We start from the raw sequence: 12,935 nt of genomic DNA on the forward strand, positions 1-12,935 counted from the left end.
ATTCCATAGTTCTTTTTTTTTTTTTTTTTGAGACGGGAGTCTCACTTGTCGCCTAGGGCTGGAGTGCAGTGGCCGGATCTCGGCCTCATCAGTAAGCTCCGGCCTCCCGGTTTACGCCCATTCTTCCTGGCCTCAGCCTCCCGAGTAGCTAGACTCACGCCTCGGCCAGTTTATTTTTGAGGTAGAAACTGGGTTTGGTCGCTTAGGAAGGAGTGTAGTGGCGCTCACTGTGTGCCTGGCCTCATGAGTTACGCTTATTTGCCTCGTTCTTCCTGAGGGTTGACTACAGGCGCCTGCCACTCGGGCCTGCCAGTTTTGCATTTTTTAGTAGAGACGGGGTTTCTGTGTTAGCTAGGATGGTCTCTCATCTCCTGACTGATCCGCCTGCCTCGGCCCCCAAAGTGCTGGGATTACAGGCTTGGAGCCACCAAGGCTTGGCATCTGGATAGTTCTTAAGTCCTGCACTCCATGTGCCAGGCACTGTGTTAGTTACTGGGATAATGCAGTAAGTAAGATATATCTCTGTCCTGCCCTCAAGCAGTTCACAGACTTAACTGGGGAGACAGGATAAACTAACAGGCGCAACCTCACCAGAGGGAAAGGCCTGGAGGCTGCAGAGGTGTGCAGTACGCAGAAGCAAACCTAACATACCCTTGAAGGAGTCCTAGACCAAATAAAAGCGATCTCAAGCCAAAAATCTAGGGCAAGTAAGAATTAGCCAAAGGACAGGACTGGGAGCAAGGGAGGAAAAGCACGCGGCCAGACAGACAGAACACTAAGTGCATGGAAGTTTGGAGGTCATGAGTGGCTCAAACCCGTAAATCCCAGCACTTTGAGCCGTAGACGGCTGGATCACGCAGGTCAGGATCGGTGACCATCCTGGCTAACACGTGAAACCCTGCCTCTACTAAAAATATAAAAACTAGCCAGGCGAGGTGGCGGGCTTGTAGTCCCAGCTACTCAGGAGGCTGAGGCAGAATGGCGTAGAACTGCAGGCAGAGCTTGCAGTGAGCTGAGATCCGCCACTGCACTCCAGCCTGGGCGTGACAGAGCCAGACTCTGTCCTAAAAAAAAAAGTTTGGCCGGGCCGCCGTGGCTCCGGTTTTTCTGTAATCCCAGCACTTTGGGAGAGGCCGGTGATCGGGCGGATCTCGGCGGTCAGGAGGATCGACCATCCTGGCTACCACGGGTGAAACCCCGCCCTACTAAAAATACAAAACTTAGCCGGGCAAGCGGGCGGGTGCCTAGTCCCAGCTACTCAGGAGGCTGAGGCAGGAGAATGGCGGAACCTCGAAGCGTGAGGAGCTTGCAGTGAGCTGAGATCCGCCAATGCACTCCAGCCTGGGTGGATAGAGCAAGACTGGCCCCGGGCAAAAAAAAAAAAGTTTGAGAGGCCAGCATGGCTGCCTACACCTGTAATCCCAGCACTTTGGGGCCGAGGCAGACTAACGGCAAGGCCGTGAGCTCTGAGACCAGCCTGGCCAACATGGTGAAACCCCATCTCTACTAAAAATACAAAGATTAGCCGGGCATGGTGGCACACGCCTGTAGTCCCAGCTACTTGGGAGGCTGAGGCAGAAGAATCACTTGAACCTAGGAGGCGGAGGCTGCAGTGAGCCTAGATCGTGCTGCTGCACTCCAGCCTGGGCAACAGAGTGAGACTCTGTCTCCAAAAAATATATATTATATATTATATATATTTTATATATATTATATATGTTATATATATTATATATTACATATTTTATATATTATATTTTTCATATATATAATATATATTATATATTATATATTATATATTTTTCATATATATATATATTACAAACACACAAATTAGCCAGGCGTGTGGCGCATGCCTGTCATCCCAACTACTCAGATGGCTGAGGCAGGAGAATCGCTTGAGCCTGGGAGGCAGTGGTTGCAGTGAGCCAAGATCACGCCACTGCACTCCAGTCTCAGCGATAGGGTAAGACCCTGTCTTTAAAAAAAAAAACAATAAAAAACTTTGGAAGTAAAAGACAGCCTAGAGTAGGGATGACAACTCTTCTACCATAGGACTGCTATGAAGGTTAAATAAAACAACACCCTAGAACAACACAGGGTAGCCTTAACAAAGAGTTGCTGCTACTAAATGGGTACTCTCTTTGCAGGGAAGATCCTCAAGAGAGAAGTCTCACTCTAATGCACCTGCCCCGGTGGGTACCAGATGGTACTGGGGAAGGAAGCTGCAGCTGCAATTGTGTAGGGAGGAAAGCCCCAAACCCACAGGGCAGGGTGAAGTGCAAGAGAATTAAAACCAACAAATGGGTTGGGAGCTGGGAATAAGGAAGTGAACAGGAGAGCGGATCCTCAGGAAAAAACTCATGGGCTACACCATAGGCAGAGGGCCAAAGGGAAGGGTAGAGATGAAAGGTCATTCACATACAGAGGAAAGTGGCCTCTCTGATGAGTGTCTGTGGCATGGAGGTGCAGACCAGAACAGGATGATGAAGTGGTCCAAATACCTGGCTCTGAAGGCTTGTCTACATCCCCATTGACACAAGGCCTGTGGCTGGCCGAGGTATGAGGGTCGGTGGTGGGCTGGAGGAGCAGGTTGCTAAAGGTGGGGGCCAGTCGGAAGCAGCGCTTAGTCTGGAACATCTGGGTGGACATGGCTTGTAGATTGCTGGCAATGCTAGCCTCACTGGGGCCCAGTGGGCCATTGAGGGAATCGGGAGCCTCTGATCTGCCCTGAGGGGGCTCCAGGGTTGGTGACCGTGTCCCCTCCTCTTCCTCCATATCTTCCAAGTCTGATCGGGACTCCTGGCTATTCATCTCCGAGTCTGTTTCAGCATCAAAGGCCGTTCCCCCACCTTCAAGACTCTTGTCAGAGCCACTGTCTGAGCCCTCACTGGCCCGGGCTGAGTCATGGCTTGAGTCCGATTCAAAGCCTTCACTCAGGTCACTGTCATCACCAGCTTTGGGTGGGTGGCGGCGACGGCGGAGGCAGGAGAGGCGGGAGAACTTACGGCTCTTTCTGCCCTCACCCACTTGGGGTACTATAGGAGGAGGCTCAGGATCTGGCTCCTCCTCTTTCTCCAGAGGTTCCTTGGACTCTGGCTCATCTGCGGAAAGAGGAAGGTCAGGTGGAGCCTGAGGAACAGGTAGAGCCTGGATGCTGGAATGTGCTCTCCAACACCACTTCCCCCCAAGTCTGTGTTCCTTTCCTTCATCCCCATGCCCCACACCAATCTTTCCATAGTGATGATTTCCCCCATTCTCCCACCTGTGCCATCACTCTGGAATGCCGGGACAGGATTCTCGCCCTCTTCCAGCTCAGCTTGCAGCCGTATGTTGACATGATTGACGAGGTGGGAGAAGAGGGCCAGGGTGAAGGCAATGGCTGCACTGTACTGCTTGGATCCTGAAGTTAGGAAAGCCAGGCATTAGGGGCCTAGGGCCCTGATGGGGAGTAGGCACCATTAATTCCAACTACATCTCATTTGTTCTCAACTCTTCCAAGGATCCAACTACTCATCAAAGATTTTTTTTTTAAACTTTTTAGAGACAAGGGTCTCACTATATTGTCCAGGCTGGGTCTTGAACTCCTGGGCTCAAGCAATCAGCCCGCCTCAGCCTCCCAAAGTGCTGGGATTACAGGCGTGAGGCACTGTACGTGTCCTATTATTCCTTCCATAATCTAGAATGTAACATCTCACCTTGTGCTCCTTCAGATAAGCATATCCTTTTGTCCCACCTCATCCTTCCTGGCTTTGAGGTTCCTCCCCATACCTCAAGAACCTTCACATCCAGCCCTATCCCTCCTTACCTCCCAATCTTGCTCTGCATACACATCTGCCAGAAAGGCTTCCAGAATTGCCTAAATGCCTCCGAGAGCAAGGTCTGAAATTCTGTCTGGATCATCACTAAGTATCCTGACCCTCGTCTCTGCATAGGCCCTGGCCAAGGGTGTGCATATTTATGGGAGGTGGTAAGGAGAAGGGGGAAGGAAATGTGCTGTTGCTTGTACTCAATTACCAGGAGCTCCTTTAGGTTAGGATCCCTTGGCCCTTACTCGCCCACAGCCAAGCAGTGACACAGGAGTGAAGAGGCTGCTTGTGGAAGGAAGTTTATGAATAAGGAGCTGTAGAAAAGGGGAGTGAGGATCCCTGAACCCAGTGGAAGAGAAAAGAGGAACATAGGGAAGGTTACCTGCTCTCTCCAAGCTGTGCACACACATAAGGCAGATGATGACCATTTGAAAGATAAGAAGGTCCGGGAGGAAAGCATATCCACTCTCATACTCCTCCTCATCCTCACTGGCCAGGCTGAGGTTGGGTGAGGAGGGCAGGTAGAAGAGGCAGAGGTTGAAGTCCTCCAGGACTGACTGGCAAAGTGAGGTCAGCTCTGAGTCCATGGAGCTACAGAGGGGCAGGAGTAACAGGGGAGGTCAGTGGTGGGGGCTGGGGAAGGAGAAGAGCAGGGAATACAAGATTCAGAGAAAGGACTATGGGATGCTGCAGGGGAGACCTGAGAGCACAGCAGGGAAGGGCAGTGCTGGATTGATCTCCACAGCAACTAAAACAGGGGAAGGGATGTGAATAGGCTTCCCATTCAGCCATACCCTCTTCAACATCTTCTAAGCACCTATTCTGTGCCAGAGAGCTGCTGGGAGAAGGATGGGCACAGGACTCTTGGGAGAAACAGTGAGGAATGCCAAGAAAAGACAAATTGGCTACGGATGTTCCAAATGAGGGCAGAACTCGACAGTCCACCCTTTTCAAGGCTCCTTCTGTAAAGTATCATGGCTGGGGCTCACAGGACAGTTTGGGTTCATGCTGTCTTCCACTCACCTGCTTTTGGGCTGTAGGAGGCTTTGCAGATACATAAAGTTCACTAGCAACCTTTTAATGTCTTTACATCTGAAATGAGAAGAGCCCAAAGTAAATGCTGAATGGCCCCACAGTCCCTATGGTCCTACTGCACCAACTGCAGAAAAACCCCCTCCACCTCAGAGGCCCCACTCACCGCTTTTTGCCAGGAGACAGTTTCCGAGTCTCACACTTCTTCAGTTGGTGGTACATTTTGGCTGCCTTATCATACAGACGCTTGAGGTTCCCATAGGCCCCCTCAAAGGACACTTCTGACTGGATGCTGTAGGAGAGAGGTGAGCTATTGAGTCTTGGCCAGGGGAGGATATGTTACTCTGCTGGGGCTTTAGGAAACAATGTTACTAGTAAATACAGGCTGCTCCCAGCCTCAGCTTCCATATACATACTCAGGGTAAAAGGCTCATGAGCTAGCTTTCCTGATCACACACACACACATAACTTCTAGATTAGTCAGAGAAAAAAAGGATGTCTTATTCTCCTTTGTATCTAGAAAGAAGAATATCAATCCCACCCTGTTACAAACTTAGTTATTACCATCCCTGAAATACACTATTCTTCATCTATTTTTAAGCATAGAATACTTTATAATGGATAGCATTTAACAAGCATTTACTATCTGCAAGGATATTTACATGTACTATTTCAGTTAATCCTCCCAACATGCAAACACAAACATGTACTGAGCACCCACTGTGAGAGGCAATGTACTCTAATATTGTCCACATTCACAAATGAGGACACAGAGCCTGTGAGAGAACAAGCACACCCACCAAGGTCACACAGTTAGTACGTGGTAGAGAAAAGTCCCCAATCCCACTGTCTTTTTATTTTTATTTATTTATTTATTTTTTCTTTTTTTTTCTTTTTTGAGACGGAGTCTCGCTCTGTCGCCCAGGCTGGAGTGCAGTGGCACGATCTCGGCTCACTGCAAGCTCCGCTTCCCGGGTTCATGCCATTCTCCTGCCTCAGCCTCCCGAGTAGCTGGCACTACAGGTGCCGGCCACCACCGCTAACTTTTTTTTGAGACGGAGACTCGCTTGTCGCCTAGCTGGAGTGCAGGCTGATCTCGGCTCACTGCAAGCTCCACCTCCTGGTTCACGCTTTATTCTCCTGCCTCATTCCCCTTAGCTAGTTATGGTGCTTCGCCACTAATGCCTATTAATTTTTTATTTTAGTAGAGACGGGTTTCACCATGTTCGCCAGGGATGGTCTCGATCTCCTGACTAGTGATCTCAGCCTACCGCCTCCCAAAGTGCTGCTGGGATTACAGGCGGAGCCATCATGTCAAGCTTTTTTTTTTTTTTTTTTTTGAGACGGGAGTCTCGTTTGTCGCCTTGCAGGCTGGGAGTGCAGTGGTCAGATTCAGCTCACTGCAAGCTCCTCCGCTTCCCGAAGCTTAGGGGCCATTCTCCTGTTTCAGCCTCCCGGACTGTTTTGTCGGGAGTAGAGACGGGTTTCACTGTTAGCCAGGATGGTCTCTTAATCACCAACCTCGATCCGGCCTGCCTTGGCCTCCCAAAGTGCTGGGATTACAGGCGTGAGCCACTGAGCCCCGCCTGTCTTTTTATTTTTTGAAACTGAGTCTCACTCTATCACACAGGCTGGAGTGCAATGGCACGATCTCGGCTTACTGCAACCTCCGCCTCCCGGGTTCAAGCAATTCTCGTGCCTGAATCTCCCAAGTAGCTGGGATTACAGGTGCCTGCCACCATGCCTGGCTCATTTTTGTATTTCCAGTAGAGATGGAGTTTCACCATGTTGGCCAGGCTGGTCTCAAACTCCTGACCTCAGGTGATTCACCTGCCTCAACCTCCCAAAGTGCTGGGATTATAGGCATGAGCCACCAAGCCCAGCCCCACCTAATTTTTAAACTTTTCTTTTGTAGAGATGGGGTCTCACTATGTTGACCAGGCTTGGCTTTAAACTCCTGGACTCAAGTGACCCTCAACCTCCAAATGTCCTGGGATTACAAGTGTGAGACACTATACCCAGCCCTCAACCCAATCTTACTTTAAAAAATAAAAAAAAAAAACAAAAAAAACCACACACACAGCCAGGCACAGTGGCTCACGCCTGTAATCCCAGCACTTTGGGAGGCCGAGGCAGGCGGATCATGAGGTCAGGAGGTCAAGACCATCGTGGCTAACACGGTGAGACCCCATCTCTACTAAAAATACAAAAAATTACCCAGGCATGTTGGTGGGCACCTGTAGTCCCTGCTACTTGGGAGGCTAAGGCAGGAGAATGACATGAACCCAGGAAGTGGAGCTTGCAGTGAGCCAAGATCGCACTACTGCACTCCAGCCTGGGCGACAGTACAAGACTCCGTCTCAAAAAAAAAAAAAAAATTAGCCGGGCATGGTGGCATGCACCTGTAATCCCAACTACTCAGAAGGCTGAGGCAGGAGAATCACCTGAACCCAGGAGGTGGAGACTGCAGTGAGCTGAGATCGCACCACTGCACACCAGCCTAGGCGACAGGGCAAGACTCTGTCTCAAAAAAAAAAAAGAAAAAAAAACCCCAATGACTTTCACACTCATGACATTTTGTGTCTTGTTTCTTAAAAACATGTTTTCAATTATAAAAAGTGAGGTATAAAATAGAAGAAACCAATATCTGTGGTGAATTAAAGATAGCCACAAATTATCTGACACTCCTTCCACTGAGAAATGTGGTCTATATCTCCTCCCCTTAAATCTTGCAGGGGGCTGCGGGAGGAAGGGCTATGACCAAGAGAATATTACTGAAGTAACAACTTCCAAGTCTCTTAAGTCATTGTTCACTGTTGGAGCCTTGAGCCACTACATAAGAAGTTCTTCTACCCTGTGGAAGATACCACATATGGTCCTAAGACCACACAGAGAAGGAGAGGCGCCAAATGAGTCAACTCTCCAGACATATTAGACCTTCCGATCAGCTGAATACCAATGACTAACCCTAAACAATGCCACTGGGAGAAGGCAGATTGCCCAACTGAGTCCTGCCCAAATGTCTAACCCATAAACCATGAGAGAGAATTGTTTTAGCAGAGTCAGGTATGCCCTTAGTGGGCACCTCCCAAACTTGGATACGCCTGGCTCTCTTTTGGAACTGACCCACCCTAAATCATGCTTCAGAGTGTGATGAGGGACCCAGGACAAGTAAGGGGGATCATTCTCTGGAAGCATTTAAGAAATGGGAAAAACAGGCCGCGCGCGGTGGCTCACGCCTGTAATCCCAGCACTTTGGGAGGTCGAGGCAGGCGGATCACGAGGTCAGGAAATCGAGACCATCCTGGCGAACACGGTGAAACCCCGTCTCTACTGAAAATACAAAAAAATTAGCTGGGCGTGGTGGCGGGCGCCTGTAGTCCCAGCTTCTAGGGAGGCTGAGGCAGGAGAATGGCGTTAACCCAGGAGGCGGTGGAGCTTGCAGTGAGTGGAGATCGTGCCACTGCACTCTAGCCTGGGCGACAGAGCAGCGAGTCTCCGTCTCAAAAAAAAAAAAAAAAAAAGGAAATGGGAAAAATACAGCCAGGCGCAGTGGCTCACACCTGCAATCCCAACACTTTGGGAGGCCAAGGAGGGCGGCTCACCTGAGGTCGGGAGTTCGAGACCAGCCTGACCAACATGCAGAAACTCTGTCTCTACTAAAAATACTAAATTAGCCAGGTGTGGTGGTGCATGCCTGTAATCCTAGCTACTTGGGAGGCTGGGGCAGGAGAATCACTTGAACCCAGGAGACAGAGGTTGCAGTGAGCTGAGATCATGCCACTGCACTCCAGTCTAGGCATCAAGCTTGAAACTCCATCTCAAAAAAAAAAAAAAAAAAAAAGAAATGGTAAAGATACACCAGGTTATAAACCTAGTGATGATACTTAAGAATGAATGGACGTGGTGGTGCAAGTATAGAAGGCCAGCCTGCACTTATCTAGACAAGGACAGGGACCCCCAACAAGCTAAACTGAACACAGGGACTAGGTCACCTTAGCCAGGTGAACCAGAAACCATGGCACATGGAATTATGAGGTACAATTAGTATGTTACTATTTTGTACTTTATTATCTGATTACTTTACTATTCGGATTGGATATACTTTAGTACTTGACCACTTAAGCTATGAAGACCACCCTACTCCTTTTGCTTGAAGCCCAAGCTTATTACATAACTTCTTCTGAGAATGAGCAATTTATTTCTCGGTATAACTTAAAAGCATTCCAGGTAAAGTATTCTGGTTTACCTCTCAGTCTCATGTGCTCTTGTTACGGTGACTTGTACAGTGACTTAATACCCTAAGCTTAACCAATTCTGGGTGCCCTGAAAAATTTTTTTTTTTTTTGAGATGGAGTCTTGCTCTGTTGCCCAGGCTGGAGTGCAGTGGCATGATCTTGGCTCACTGCAATCTCTGCCTCCTGGGTTCAAGTGATTTTCCTGCCTCAGCCTCCCAAGTAGCTAGGATTAGAGGCGCTCACCACCACAGCCAGCTAATTTTTGTATTTTTAGTAGAGATGGGGTTTTGCCATGTTGGCCAGGCTGGTCTCGAATTCCTAATCTCAGGTGATCTGCCTGCCTCAGCCTCTCAAAGTGCTAGGATTACAGGTGTGAGCTACCAGGCACTGCCAAAAATGTTTTTTATTCTAACAGCTAAGAGTCAGACCCAGGGAAGCAGTGACCCACCCTGCCGGTCCCTCCACATATATTACCACATTAACACACTCTAGAATTCTCATGATCTTGTCAGAAGCCACTTTGGTAACATTTTACTAACTGTATTAAATTTATTTCCTTCTTCAAGAAAACAGCAATCTTGTATTTTGTATAAGATAGTAAGTAACTATTTTAGCTGCCCAAGTGCCTACAGCTCCAGCGGTTATGTGAAAAGCAGCAGGGCTGTGTCAGAGTCCCCCTGGACGGAGGGACCCTTCAATCTTAGCATTCCCCTATCTCAGCCACAAGCTAGAGGACGGAGGAAGGGAAGAAGGAAAACAAAGCTGGAATAATATGCACACAAAAAAAACAGGGTTGGAAAAAGAGCTGGCAAATACTCACCACCGCAGGTAACAATACGTGGCTTCCACATTATAGTACTTGCTGCCTGCCAGGGTGCCCAGCTGATTGAAGGGCATTCCTAGGGAGAAAGAGAATTCATGCAATCTAAGGCCACAATACTCATTCAAAGCTGCCAGGCCCAAGCAATGCTAAGCATCAGAGAACTTGTGGGGAGAACAGCTGGGTCTGCAGGCAACACTGGTGTCTCAGGTGATTAGCAGCTTAATCTTGTTCCTCTAGGGGATTACTGACATCTTCTTTTATCCATCAGCTTGTTCCCGCCTGGTGTGCCAGGCATTACCTGAATTGATGAAGTACCATTCCTCTGGCTTCCACTATGGCTCCTCCAAGGTGGATGGAACTCCACGGAGCCCTCTCCTCTATCTCAGCTCTGAGTGCTTGTTCCTACATGCAAATCCCCATCTCTCTCTATAATAGAGTCTTACGCTTTATTTCATTGTGCTCCTCTTTCCACAAGAGACCTCGGGGAGAGGAAAGCCATCTTCTCTTTTCCTTCTACTTTGCCTCACTCCTTCTTAGTTCAAGACTTTCCCATTTATCTTCCCCTTCCACCATTTTCCGAGTGTGTTACAAGAGGGAAAAGGTATAAATGAGGCGAAGTACGAGAGAGCTGAGAATGAAGAGGAGCTTGGGAAAATGAGTATGAACTGCCTGCCATCTCCACAACATCTTCCCTAGGAAAATCCTACTGGATTGGGAGGCCCAAGTTGGGGACAACTTACCAATCTGAGGAGCTACTGACAGGGCTTGGTAGTAAAATCTCTCGGCTAGCAGCTCAGTATCTACGCCAGCTAATTCATTCTGATACCGTGCTGCACAAGAGAGAAAAGGAAGGGAAACTCGATTTTGTTTCAGAAAACCCTCCCCCACATCTGGGAGTCCACTCTGAGAGCTGTAACAAGAGCCTGGAAGGAAGGTACCTGAGCTAGGAGGCAGGTTGCTGGGGTCTCTGGCACAGTCCTAAATCTGCATGACTATGGGCAAATTGTTCAACTCTCTTCCTTGCTGGTAGGTTCAAAATGTAAAGAATATTTAGTGTTTGTGAAGTAAATAAGCTCTTTTTTTGTTGTTTTCTTTTGTTTTTTCTTTTAGAGATGGGGTCTTGCTGTCACCCAGGCTGGTCTCCAACTCCTGGGTTCAAATGATTCTCCTGCCTCAGCCTCCCAAGTAGCTGGGACTACAGAAGCGTGCCACCACGCCCAGCCTGAACAGGCTCTTCTTGATAATCTCTTCCCAATGAAGGGGAGCTGCAGCACACATACATGCTTGCAAAGACCTCTGATACTTAGTTCTGAAATGCAAATGCTCAATTCCACAGGGAAGACATTACTAATGATACTCTGGTCCACCAAATATGAAACAGCTGACTCTCTGCACACATTGCTCATGAGGGGTCCAGGAGTGGGCTGGAGGCAGGGATAGGAGACCCAGGTCAGTAAGAGATAATGCACCCAAGGGCCACACACCAACAGCCTAATGAGAAACCACTGTCTTATCAGGACGAGAGGCCCCAGGGGCCATAAAGCAAAAGAGTACTTTTCCATCCTTAGAAACCTCTGTTAGGAAGGTAAGTCCTCCTTGCTGTCTAATTTCAATTCCTGTGCTGAAGTTGCTACTTATCTAGGAGTCCATAAAGATAAAAGAAAAAAAAAAAAAAAAGAAACACTCAAAGAAGAAAAATATCAAATTATAATCTTCCCAACCCACTACTGAAAGAGAATTATTATCTTCATTTGCTCAAAGCTCAAAGACATTTCCCTTTTTCCTGTATTCACTGATCCTCTCTGACTCATGGAAGGGCAGTGAAAAGAAGGGATCACTGAAACAGATGGGAGGGAAAAAAAGTTCTCAGAGGCCAAACTATCCCTCCTGCTCTCCAACCATGTAATGGGTGTTACCAACAACTGAAGCAGCCTGGGCCTGTCCTGTAACCCAAAACTGAGAAAATGAAAGGTGCAAATTCTTACACAAATCCCCCAGGTACACTAGACATCGGTGACATGCCATCTGTGCCCAATCCATCTCCTTCCCTGAGGCAGACACTGGCTTCTTGCATCCTATGAGACAAAGAGAAAGAGATTTATGAGCCCATTCTTCTGCCTCCCTGCACCTATGGGGAAATAACTCTCCGAGATGTAGAGACTAAGAATCCAGGGCCTGTCTTGGAACTTGTCTTCCAGGGCAGAGAGACACTCATCCAGGACACAGGGAGAGACACAGAGGATCACAGGTGGCCACACACAGGGACTCAGAGACTTATAGGCAGATTCATTCATAGGAAAGGAAGGAACTGGAAGAGGAGGGCTAGGGCCCTCAACCTAGGATGGCACCTTGCAGGAAGGTCATCACAGGAAGGCTTCCAGAAAGGAGGAAGGATGAGCTTCAAGTATGAAGAGGGTCATAAGTGTCTTGGGTAGAAGTTACACACATAAAGGTAAAAGGTTTTGGGTAAATATGGGAAACTAACTTGCCCAAGAATGAAATGTGAATGACGCCAATTTAAAAAAAAAAAAAAAAAAAACCAAAACAATGACGACGACAAAATTTAAAAAAGAAAAAAAAGAAAGAAATGTGAATGAGGCCAAGGTAGATGCTCCTAGTGGAGATTCACAGAGAAGGCAGCCTATTGGAGAGTGTGCCCACGAAAGAGAAAAGTGGGCTTGCCCTGCCTGAGGCTGCTGATGGCCAAAGCTAAATATGCCTGAGCACTCACCTACCTCTCCCTTCCAAGAAACTGCCTGGTAACTTCAGAGAGCTTGAGATCTTTGGGAGGCAGTTTTCTCATGTGCCAGAAACTTGTCTAAGCATTCTACAGTATTGACTTAACCCTCACAGCAACCCTATGAGGTTACTCTTATTACTCCCATTTTACAGTTGAGGAAATCAGTCACACAGCTGCTAAGCAGCAGAGCTAGGATACAAAAGGCTCCAGAGACTGTCCTCTTATCCATTCCTTCTTACTGCCTCTCTCGGGTGTGTTGCTTCCATTTGGAACAGCCATTCCTAATGTTTTCT

At 48.2% G+C, this 12,935-nt stretch overlaps 1 protein-coding gene across 1 annotated transcript in view; it reads right to left on the minus strand.

Moving 5' to 3' along the window:
* SMG5 (SMG5 nonsense mediated mRNA decay factor) overlaps positions 1 to 12,935 on the minus strand; it is a 35,827-nt gene that overhangs the window by 15,128 nt on the left and 7,764 nt on the right. The window contains exons 5-12 of the mRNA XM_021924807.2: positions 11,888 to 11,977; positions 10,643 to 10,732; positions 9,900 to 9,978; positions 5,008 to 5,133; positions 4,833 to 4,901; positions 4,192 to 4,400; positions 3,266 to 3,403; positions 2,505 to 3,104 (exon numbers count right to left, since the gene is read on the minus strand). Coding sequence (XP_021780499.2) covers positions 2,505 to 3,104; positions 3,266 to 3,403; positions 4,192 to 4,400; positions 4,833 to 4,901; positions 5,008 to 5,133; positions 9,900 to 9,978; positions 10,643 to 10,732; positions 11,888 to 11,977 — 1,401 coding nt within the window. The remainder of the gene's footprint in view (positions 1 to 2,504; positions 3,105 to 3,265; positions 3,404 to 4,191; positions 4,401 to 4,832; positions 4,902 to 5,007; positions 5,134 to 9,899; positions 9,979 to 10,642; positions 10,733 to 11,887; positions 11,978 to 12,935) is intronic.

The sequence above is a fragment of the Papio anubis genome, chromosome 1, assembly GCF_008728515.1.
Source record: "Papio anubis isolate 15944 chromosome 1, Panubis1.0, whole genome shotgun sequence".
NCBI lineage: Eukaryota > Metazoa > Chordata > Mammalia > Primates > Cercopithecidae > Papio > Papio anubis.